General features: G+C 40.7%; 1 protein-coding gene across 1 annotated transcript; it reads right to left on the bottom strand.

Moving 5' to 3' along the window:
- Window positions 1–515: 515 nt before the first annotated feature.
- Window positions 516–7,454, bottom strand: prph (peripherin). The gene is made up of 9 exons (XM_044350260.1): window positions 6,729–7,454; window positions 4,913–4,973; window positions 3,737–3,832; window positions 2,658–2,822; window positions 2,449–2,574; window positions 2,141–2,361; window positions 1,651–1,703; window positions 1,439–1,512; window positions 516–1,295 (listed from the first exon to the last, which is right to left on the bottom strand). The coding sequence occupies exons 1-9, from the start codon at window positions 7,274–7,276 to the stop codon at window positions 1,224–1,226; spliced, it is 1,416 nt and encodes a 471-aa protein (XP_044206195.1). The 5' UTR covers window positions 7,277–7,454; the 3' UTR covers window positions 516–1,223.
- Window positions 7,455–11,568: the final 4,114 nt, after the last annotated feature.

Consider the following 11,568-nt stretch of genomic DNA (forward strand, 5'->3'; position numbering starts at 1 on the left):
GTAATCTGCTGGACGACCAGATTTGGTAAAAATTTAGGGATGAGGCAGCTGCAACATGAAGGTAAAAAAAAGAGGTCTTACTCTTTATTTTCTTTGTGTTGTGTGTTGTATGTTTTTAATGCTGAAGCACTTTGAGATTCATCACGAATGAAAAGTCTGGTACAAATCAAAGGTGTTAATAATAATAACAACAATAATAATAATAACAACAGTTTCCTGGATTAACCATGTTAATGTATTTACAAACCAAACGGCCAGAGTGGTTGGTTGTGATCAGACAAACACTGCGTTACATAAATGTGTTATGCCCTTGTCCCTGTCTGTGCACACCACTCATTCTGAATGACTGAAATTAAAATTTGTCTCTCACAAGTCCAGGATGCGCTTGAACATAAAGTACAACAAGGTTTTTATGGATAGCTTGTATGGAAGAGGGCACTGGCCTTAAAACCAAGGCCAAATAACAATCTTGTAGTAAATATAAATGAAAAAGTTATGTGGACAGACAACACAGATTTGCTCCAATTAAGTTTATTTGCTCTTACATAATCATTCATCAATCATGCCAGATACACACAGCATTGCGAAGCACATTCAGTAAGTCTTTTCCATCAATGACGGTCATCTTTTCATTTTCTCTTGTGTTGCATGTTTATTAATAATTCATGTCTTTGGAAATTTGGAGGCTGGAACAGTAAGAGGATAGCAAAGCTTCTAAAACAAATGCAAATAGGTTCATTTATTATCGGTTTGTCCTTTTAAGGTGTTGAACAAAGGGCAGTGTCTCAAGTTTTGTAGGTAAGTCATATCTACGACACAAACGACTAAAATCATAAACTTCTCAAACTATTTCAGACTGTTGTTTAATAGTCTGCTACAAATATGTGGTCATCTAAGGATTCCACAGGATTGCACTGTAAATCAAGGCCTCGAGTGGTATGTTAATAAAGTGGTTCAGCTTAGCCCTACAGATGAAACAAAGTGTTCAGCAAAAGTTAGGTGGCTTTAATAGCACCAAAGTGACACTGTCTAAAGGGATTCATTCAACATTGCACCTACACTGAGAGAATCTTCGCACCTATACTGAGACAATGAAACACAACTAGCCAGAAACAAGGACTAAATAGGTCAGAGTTGTTTTTTTCTAATTTTTTTCTTTTTTTAAATGTTTTTTTTTTCCCTTATCATGGCACTAGCCTTCACATTATCTAATCAGATTTCATCTACTCGTTCTTGTCATCCTTGTCAGTGTGGCCGGAGTCGGTCTCCTTCTCCCTCCTGGACTCCTTCACCACCTGATAGAAAAGAAACACTCAGATTAGAATTTAATTTATAGCTCTTATGTTCCTCACAGTTTTCTCACACAGCAAAAAATATCAAACCAGTAACAAATTTTTATTTTATGTCTTGTCATTTTTGTTAAAAAAAAAAATCTTACCTCTCCATCTCTAGTCTCAACTGTCTTTATCACAACAGTCCTCTTGGTCCCACTGTCTGGAGTGTGTTCATATTCTATGAAAAGCCAGATTAAAAGAGACATCTACATTGAGATACATTTGCGTTTCACAAAACATAAGTTTTTTTTCTTTGCTGAATCACTTTTTTAAGATTTACTTCAGTGGTTGAAGTCAAAAGAGAACCATAGCTTACCTCGCTCACCAATGTGATTTGTCATGCCAATATTGAGGATGGGAACAGTAATCCTAAACAGGGAATATAAGATTAAGACTTGTTTAACAATTGCTCTGAAGTTCTTAATGGACATAGATTAAAAACCGTGTCTGTTGCAGAAAGATAGCTGTAACATTTTGCAGCTGTAAGGTGAAAAAGTCAACATCCAGAAAGTCATTAATAACACAAAATCACTTACAAACTCCTTACTTTTACTACTCCTTCCTTTTGTATGAGTCCAAAGAGCCATACATATCTATATCTATGAGCAATTTAGAGTCTCAAATCCATCTGTCATGCATGTTTTGTTTTTTAATTCAAGAGGAAAATGGATCATTTAGAGGAAAATACTTTGACCTCCACCCAAAAAATTGCTAATTCACCAATGTCCACCTTGCGTCCAAAGTTAAAAGAGAGAAATCTATAAAATATTCATGCAAAAATTGGACCTTGGTATGTGCTCCCTCACCTGCTCTCCTCCCCCTCCAGCAATTTACGATAAGTGGCAATCTCAATGTCCAGAGCCATTTTGACATTGAGGAGGTCCTGGTACTCCCGAAGGTGGCGAGCCATCTCCTCCTTCAGGTGGCGGATCTCATCCTCCAGTCTGCCAACATTATCCTGGTAGTTGCCAATCTCATTGCCAAACTGGTCCTCCATTTCACGCATCTGCCTCAGCAGAGCCTCATTCTGAAAAACATAACATTAAAGGTGTAATGTGTATAATGTAAAGTTACAGATTAATACAGAAAAATAAGAGGTGGGGTTTGTCCTCACCGTGTTCTTCAGTGCATCAACTTCACAGTTGAGAGACTGAATCTGCCTCCTGGACTCGTTGGCCTCCTGCTTGGCCTGCCTCAGAGCGTCACCGTTGCGTTTTGCGGACTCAGTCAAATCAGCAAACTGCAGGAACAAACATGAAGCACAACAGCATGAGTATGTGTTTGTGTTTTCTAGTGGGATCATCTGTCTGTCTGTCTGCCTACCTTGGACTTGTACCAGTCCTCAGATTCCTGCATGTTCTTCAAAGCAATGGTCTCATACTGGGCCCTGATGTCCCTCAGAGCACCAGTTAGGTCTGGCCTGGAGGTGCTGTCCACCTCCATCTTCAGGTGCTGGGTCTGGACGCTCACTTGTACATCCTGGATTTCCTGATAATACAAGCATTTGCACACAAACAGAGACACAAATGTTGAATCAAAACTTTGGCAAGAGTTTTAAAAATGTTTAAAAAAAACAAGTTGCATTTATTTAGGTGTAAGGAGCCAGTTTAGCCCCCTGCATTCACCATCAGTATCCTCCAGGGTTCAGTTCTGAAACTCCTACTTTTCTCTTGTTGATGTAATCACTTAACATAGCTTTTCATCCATATTATATGCTGATGATACTTAAATAATATTTTCTTTTCCTCCTTGCAAAGCTCAGTGTCAGACTAAAGACCCATCTGTGTTTCTAAAAAAAAGTGTCTGAACGTACACATATTTCTTGCTTACTAGCTTAATATGTTAGTTTGTCACAGTGCTAGTGGTGACCGACAGCTTGATGTTGCGATTAATGGTACTTTTTGCAATATATTGTATGAAGAGCGCTTAATCTACAGTAAATAGAACTTAACTTGTGTGGCGTGCCCTGGTAGCCTACTGGTTAAGATGCATGCCAAATTATTGCAACATCTCCGGTTTGATTACATGTCATTCCCTGTCTCTCTCTCCCTCTGTTTCCTGTTGTCTCTCAACTTTTGCTGTCCAATAAAGGCAGACAATGTCCCCAGAAAACGTAACTTGTGTAATAATCTAAATCAGTTGTAGAGAAAGAGTTTAAGCACATGAGTTACATCCTGTCGTCTAATCACTGGAATGGTCTAATTAAAGCCAAATGTCTTCAATCATTAAATCTGATGGTATTGTATCATGAATACTGAGCAGTATTGCAAGTCATCCTTGATAAATCTAGATGGTTATCTTTAGGCCTTCAGACAACAGATTGTTATAAATTACTCTTGAAAAAAGGAACTTCACCATTTCTACACATACAGTGGTAAAAGTGCAGATGTGGCACCACTTACTTCATCATGGATCTTCTTTAGGAATTCAATCTCATCCATCAGAGACTCAATCTTCCTTTCCAGCTCCAGGCGGGACAAAGTGGCATCATCCACATCCTAATTGTTACATGAGATTAACATAGTTTACGTTGCAAGAATCATCTACTGCCAAAACACTTCATCATAAGTGTCTTTTTTTTTCAAATAATATGACTTCTGCGATTACATTTCCATATCAGCAGGTGATGAACAATTGACAGTCCTTCCCACGGTTTGGGTCAAAATGGTTAGGTTTATGCACAAAAACCACTTGGTTGCGGTTAGGGAAAGATCATGGTTTGTGTTAAAACAATAAAATTCTGTAAAAATTTCCCATTTAACGGCACTAAAATGCCGGACATGACAGTAAAAAATATCCAGTAAAAATGTTGCATTTAACAGCACTAAAATGCTTGACGTGATGGTAAAAAGTGTCCAGTTAGTGGTCTACAAAAGGTCCAGCAATAAATTCCAGAAACCCATTCTGTACCAATAAAACAAACTACTGTCACAGAAAACCAGTCTGGACCAAAAGTCTGTGGACTACTAGCATAGAATACCAGTCCCAGTAGTTTTTAATTATTGCACCAGTTGTGTAGCCATAGCCATTACCAAATTTTTATGGTTTTATGTTTTTTTTATTTTAATGTTCATTATGTTCACCATTTTAAGCATGCTAATGTTTGCTAATTAGCACAAAAGTCAGAGTTCAGCTAAAGGTGATTTGGTCATAATTGACAATGGTGCTAGATGAAAAGTGAAGGGATTACCAAAGTCATTAGGCTCCATCCTCTCAGCACCATCAATGTCTGCACAGAATTTCATGGCAATCCTTTCAGTACTTTAGATATTTCAGTCTGGGCCAAAGTGGTGAAGTGACTGATCGACCGACAGACAGACATCTCCATCTCTAGAGCCAGCATGGCTAAAAATATTCTAAAAATATTTATATTAAGTGCCTTAGTGAAAAAAAAAGTATCTGTCCACTGCAATAGTCTGATGACAATTTATAAATCTGGTCTGGCATATTACTGCTCACTCCAGGGTGACACTGGAAGTGTCGGAGATGAAACAAAGCTGTTCATTTTGACCTGCCATCCGAGCCTGAGGACACTGTAATCAATATGGTAATCATGGTCCAGAGAGCTGAGTGTTTACCTTGCGGAAGGCAACCAGGTTATTCTCAGCATCTGCCCTCTTCTGGGCCTCCTCTTCCAGCCTTGATGACACATAGAGAGACAGAGTATTTCAAATCATTTAGGAATCTCTTTCAGACACCCAGAATCTCTTTACAGAAGACAGACAAAGGAACACTTTTGTTTTTTTACACGAACATACTTGCCGTCTAAGGTTGCACCAGGGCATCAGCTGGCAAAAAGCTTTCTAGATCAATTTGTTAATTCATTGTCCTGTAAAAAGGTTTTGGGAGTATGCCCAGTGGGATCAGCAGCTGCCCTTTTCAACTAAAGCGTTTTTCTCTACAGTTCAATAAGGTCATCTACACAAACTCAATAAAGTAATATACACACACTTCCTATCTCTGTAAAGATTTTAAGCTGTGACTGAAGATTTAATATAACTAGTAAACAGTCAAGGGACAGATAAGGCACAGATTATTTCAGGGTAATTGTATAAAATCTACTGTATGTTGAATTACTGCTCCTGCAAAAATGCAAAAGTGAAAATGAAAATAGAAAAAGGACAATATATTCAATTTCTGAAAGACTTCTTACCATAATGCTCCAGCAAACTCAGTTAAAATTCATGAGTCACTGGGATGAGTCATCATAAATTATATAAAGATGTCAGATACATAAGTTTGCTCATTCTCCGATAACTTTTATGAGTAATGGGGTCGATATCTGGATGTCTGGATGTGGGTCTGTCCTGTCAGACAGAAGTCATGACCGGGCTGCACATAAAGTAGATTAATGTGGAAAGCATCACAGAGCGGAGCCTGCTTCCTCATCTTTAATTCATGTGGTGTTACAGGGGGGCCTTTTGTCCTAATGGGGTCTCTGGCACCATCCCATCAGCAAAGAGGGACACTGAAAACACACCTAATGGAGTCACTGAGTCACATTGATTTTTCCTGATGCTATTCTCACCATGCCTGATATTCAACCTCTCTTCCTCTGGTCCCATTTCCTCTCTCTTCCCTCCCTGCTCCTCAGTCGACCCCACCCTGTGTCTGGTCCATCCGTCTGTCCTCCTCCTATCTCCTCTCATCTCCCTGTGTGCATGTACATAATTCTGTGTGTGTTTCTAAAAGTCTGTACATTTGCATTATTTAAAGAACTCATTTGTCACAGCCATATTTTTCTGCAGGTCACTTTGCTGTCACAGATAAACATAAAACCTTGTTTTATGTTTAAATTGCCAATGTGCAAGACATTCTGTGAAGATATAGGCTCATACACTGCAACAAGCTGATACACATGATGCAGGGCAGTGTCTGTGGTGTCCAGTCTGCTTGAAGTGCCACACCCTATACCGACATCTTTACTGGACTCAAGTGGCAGACGCTCAGGGACTCTCCCCCTCCTCTCTGCTTACAGTGGACAATGGACTCTGTATTGTTACAACGTCAGTGAAGGATATCATGCTGGCACTGGTTGCCCACACCCATGGCTCATCTTACAGTACATCACTGGCAAACCCAAATTAGGGCAATATTGGAATAAAGAGGGGAGAAAACAGTTGTAAACACAATATGGCTTTGTTGTGACAGTATGATGGAATGGAACAGTTTACATCTTTCTCTGAAAAGTGGTACTTTAATGTTCTCAACATGAGGCCAAACAATTCTTCAAAATATTTGATTCTATCTATCTATCTATCTATCTATCTATCTATCTATCTATCTATCTATCTATCTGTCTAGCTCAATCCTATCATATCATATCACAGGCTTCAGTTAATTGATCTTCATGTCTTCATGCATGACACTTTTTGTCATCATGTTGGTACCAACCTCTGCTTGACCATGGCCAGATCCTCAGCCAGGTTGTCCCTCTCCAGTTGGTACTGGTCCCTCTCCTTGCCGATGTTGTCCATCTGGCGCCGCAACTCCCTCAGCTCCTCCTGGAAGATCTCAGAGGCGCGATTGGGCTGACCATGCTGCTGCTGGCCTTTGTACTGGGTGAGTTCCTGCTGCAGTGCGCCATTCTGCTGCTCCAGGTAGCGCACCTTCTCGATGAAGCTGGCAAAGCGGTCGTTGAGCTCCTGCAGCTCGGCCTTCTCATTGCTGCGGGTGGTGAGGAACTCCTGGTTGACGGCTTCAGCCAGGGTGAAGTCCACCTTGTCATAGGAGAGGCGAGGGGGCTGGGTGCTGGAGCGGGAACGCTGTTGGTGGTAGACGGTGGAGCGGGATGCCACAGCAGGTGACACCGAACGCATGTAGCGTCCCCCGGACATGGGCATGCGAGAGAATGCAGGAGAGTAAGAGGACATGGAGATAGGGTGTGGGCTCCCAAAGGTGCGTCGATAGGACGTGGAGGTATGCATTGCAGTGTGGCTCATGGTTGGTTTAGTTCTGTTCTCTGCCGCTGTTCTCTCAAGAGCTGGAAAGATGGAGAAGCTTGGAGATGCTCGTCAAGCAACAGGACATCAGACTGAAGAGGCTGGGGGTTTTATACTCACAGGCTTGCTATCCCATCATCCTCACACCTCCCCCTCCCTCGTTTTTCCTCACCCCACCCACATAAACCCTTCCTTTCTCAATCACTCTTCAGCATATAAGCTTTAGCCACTCCCTACCCTTCAGATATAGACCCTGCCTCTCTGTGCTTTCACCGGCGCTCTGTCTTGCTCTCTGTCTCGACAGCTCCACCCTTTTAACCAGAGCACTTGGCAGGAGGCCAGACTGACTTCCACATTGCTGCTTTGACAACTAAAGATGTCTGCTCATGCCCACCCCTCCCCGCGTCTCTGATTTATGTTTGACACTTTACACGGGTGCTCGCTTATTGAGTCTTAGTTTTGATTGTTGTTTCTCAAAGTTGTTCCTTCACATCGTCTTTTACTGCCTGCACTTGTAATGCAGGCAAGAGTAACATTACTAACAAATGTGTCCAGGATTCTGTTACCGATTCCTCTATAAGAAAATGCGAAATTGAAGCTTAAATTGGATCACGTGGATAAATTGATTTTGATTCTTTTTCCCCTCCATTTGTCTCGCTCCCTCACTGCTCTCTGTCTCTCTCTCCTTTTACAGTAATGGAATACTTTATTGATATCCTGGGTGTCTGGGGCAGAGCCATGACTCTGCAGTTATTCTATCCTTTTGAAATGCACTATATCCTGTAATCCCGGCTAGAGTACAGGTTGTGAAATAACTGTCAGGATTTCTGGGGGGCAATGGGTTTTTGGTGCTGGTGATGCAACAGCAAAGTTGTCCAGAGTCTGAACCATCTGAACTCAGATGGCACAGGTTGAAGAATAGTGAATATAGATATAGCCGTTTCAGGGACTCAGTGGCTTAACCAGCACAAATTATTATAAGGTTAGGAGGATATCATCAAATTTCTAATAGTTTGGTGTTTCATGTAACTTTTAAAGCAATTATTTAATTAGCTCTTGCAGCATATTATAGCCAACTGAGCACAGTCAGTGCTTGATAATGATGCTCTTTTAGCTAGTCAGTATTCGTTATTCAGCACTTTTAGCCCAGAACATAATGTCTTTTGCTCCAAAGTAAAGTTTAATAATTTTTCTCTCACTTACCCCAAGACTTTTTCTGAAATCACTTGAAGTTGCTACAACAGGAGGTAAACAAGACTGTTATAAAACCATCAGCAGTGTATTAATTAGTTTATATTTCTGTAGAGATGTTTGAATCCTATTTGCAAGACTGATAAACAAAGATGTACATGAACTCGCACCTTGAAAGCTATGATATCTGTTGTGATGTCAGTTTTGCATTACTAAACTAGGCACTGATGATAGCATCAAGTTATAACTCAGGATGACATGGCAAGCAAGCAGAAAAGTACATTAACACTATTCAGTGCCATAAAAAGGTTAAATATTTTCAGATAACTGTTGATGTACAATAGCTGGACATCACAGTTAAAAGTTATCTCTCTACAGACTGTGTGTGCATTTGTGTGTGTAAGGACTATAGTCATTTTAATTGAGGTCTGTAGACAGGCTACCAATCCAGCATAAAGTTGACGTAATTCTGGGCATGCTCAGTGCTGACTGGGTGTGTCACTTTCTTCCCTTTGTGTCCCCAGTGATGTTTGGTACCTCTTGTCTATTTATGCTCTCTTATATCTACTATAATCCACAACCAAATAAAATATTTTTTGCCATGTTTTTTTTTCTCTTCCAGACACACCTCACACTCTGTGTTACAGATCAATCAATACTCAGCACTGTTTCTGATTAAATTTAACTTTCCTCTTCCTAAGAGAGCATCTGGAGCACACTGTAGTAAAAAGTGATATAGTTATCTCCTTTTTATCTGCCATTCATAAAAACACACACTTACACACTTGATTTTCCTACTTCTACTGTAGGTCTGCATGACTGCTGCTGCTGAGGCCTGGCTTTCTGTGTGTAATAAATGGCCCATGTTAGTCGTGGCCCTGTAATCTAATCAACCTGCTTTATGGTCAGTAACTCTCTCCTCTCCCTCTCTCCCCATCTGTCTCACTCTCTGTCTCACTCTCTCTGCTCAGAGCTCATCTCACTTCCTATTCTTTTTCCAGATCCTGCTCCAACCTGCACATATGGCCTCTCTTTCAGGAATTTCTTATCAGTGGTAAGACCATCTGTAGTACTGCACTTTAAAAAGGGCATGTATGTCAGAAACACACACACACATGCAAAAAACATACAACTTAATGATTTTGGACTCGACTGTGTCAGTAATACTAACCTTCTGCCAGATGTTACCATTAGCGATTGATCCTTCTCAGAGAAATCCCACAGGTGCCATAAATTCAATCATGCTTCTCTGACAGAATTAAGCTAGAATATCTACTCCTATTACCACACATTGAACTTAGAGTATGTGTGTTATGTTTCAAATCTAAATAGGTATTTCGATATCCTAGTCTTATGGGAAAATAAGGGTATAATTATATTCCGTTTTCATTTCATTATGGACGGGTGAGAGCCATCATATCTTCCTATGTTCATGTTCATGTTCATGTTGGGTGTGGCCTCTGATAGGAAATCTGATTAAATGTGTCCTCAACAGCGATCTGCAGTGACAACAGCACAGAGCATTACTGCAGAGGGAACTGAGTTTATAGCTACGTTTACAGCCTCTGTGTGTAGGATGTGAAAATGCCTTGACTTTGACGACTCATAGTGGTAGCATCCCAACCCTATTGCCAGACAAGAACATTAGTATTGGACAATTCTGTAAAACTCTGGATTATGTCTAAAACCAACTTTTTTCAAATTATCTGTTTTTACAGCTTATCTGTGCATGTCAGCTATGAAAAGATGGTGGTTGTTGCATGATTCACAGTTCAAAAAAATCCTTATTCATCTTATACTGGCCCTTTTATGCAGCCCCTCACTTCAGTGTCTGTTTGAAGCAGGCTGTTTTAGCTCTTGTCTCTTTAAAGACCTCTCCTGATGAGCCCTGATTGGTTAGCTTCCAGAAGCTGTGTCACAGCTGACTTCAAACTATAGTGGTAGGATTTCACTTATATTTCTCGTTCTTGACTTGAAATGTCAACACTCTCAAATACGTCCGTACATGTTTGAGCCAGACCACCTCAGCACAAACCTTAGCAACCAGTGGATGGCCATTTATGGGTATGCACGACAATCTGACATCAATTCGTCAGCAAGATAGAAAAAAACATTGCAAACTAAGTGTTCAGGGCAGGTTGAACCCCTGGCTTTTGACTTGCAGGGAGCATTTCTACATACGTTAACCTCAAGTTTTGGGACTTTGACCACATTTAACATAGATATTTGACATCATAACAGTATATAAATAACAGAAAACCTCAAAAAGGATAATAGGTCCCCTTTAAATTCAGGTTATGTGCAGCTTTAAATAGTGGCTTTAATTTAACATAGTGTGGGTAACTTAGTTTCTTTTATGTGATAGCTGAGAGTATAAAGATAGACAGGAAATTAAGGGTGAAAGAGGAGTATGACTCAATTAATCAAAATGAGGACATTGTGGTTATGAGGAATACGTCTTAACCATTTGACAACTGGGACACCCTGACCAATAGTTTCACTTTTGTATGAAAACAGTCTGCCAGCATTGGCAAAAGGTCACAGCATGAATATATATGCTGATTGTAGGCTGCAGTGAGGCTGATTGCTACATCCCCAGAGTATAACGTGATTTGCGCAGTATGGAGGACAGATGAAGGAAACTGCATCTCTTTTAAGATCTGTTGCTAGGGAGTGCTGAACAACAAGGAGTAGGTAAAATTAATCAGAGCTGTGAGGCTGCTAGGCTGGTGTCACCTCACCAGCCGAGCACTCATCTTCCAGATCAAAGCCCAGAGTTGAGTCAAAAGTTGGAAATCTGGTCTTGTACTTTGATAAACAGAAACCAGTACAGTACCTCTCCAACCTTTGCTTGGGGCTTTGTGACACTCCAGCTGGTAATTGTGGTTTGCTTCGACTGGGACAAGTGGTGAGGATGCTGTGACCTATTGAAGCTGAAGATCCAGGGCTGTCAAGGCCAAGCTTGAGATCATATGTGAAAAATGATGGCCTGTTGGGTCCTGTCCCAGCTGCAGAGCACATTACGAGTGAACAAAGATGGCCAAACGGCACTTGGTACATGTGACCAAGAGACAAGTGAACAGCCAAGAATGATTAACGAC

The sequence above is a fragment of the Thunnus albacares genome, chromosome 4, assembly GCF_914725855.1.
Source record: "Thunnus albacares chromosome 4, fThuAlb1.1, whole genome shotgun sequence".
Lineage (NCBI taxonomy): Eukaryota > Metazoa > Chordata > Actinopteri > Scombriformes > Scombridae > Thunnus > Thunnus albacares.

Excerpts from the sequence above, each read along its gene's own strand:
- prph (XM_044350260.1), bottom strand. The coding sequence starts at position 7,276 with ATGAGCCACACTGCAATGCATACCTCCACGTCCTATCGACGCACCTTT. Across the intron at positions 4,974-6,728 it reads CTGGCCATGGTCAAGCAGAG|GCTGGAAGAGGAGGCCCAGA; the intron begins GTTGGTACCAAC and ends TGTGTCATCAAG. Across the intron at positions 1,513-1,650 it reads AAATCACATTGGTGAGCGAG|AATATGAACACACTCCAGAC; the intron begins GTAAGCTATGGT and ends GGCTTTTCATAG.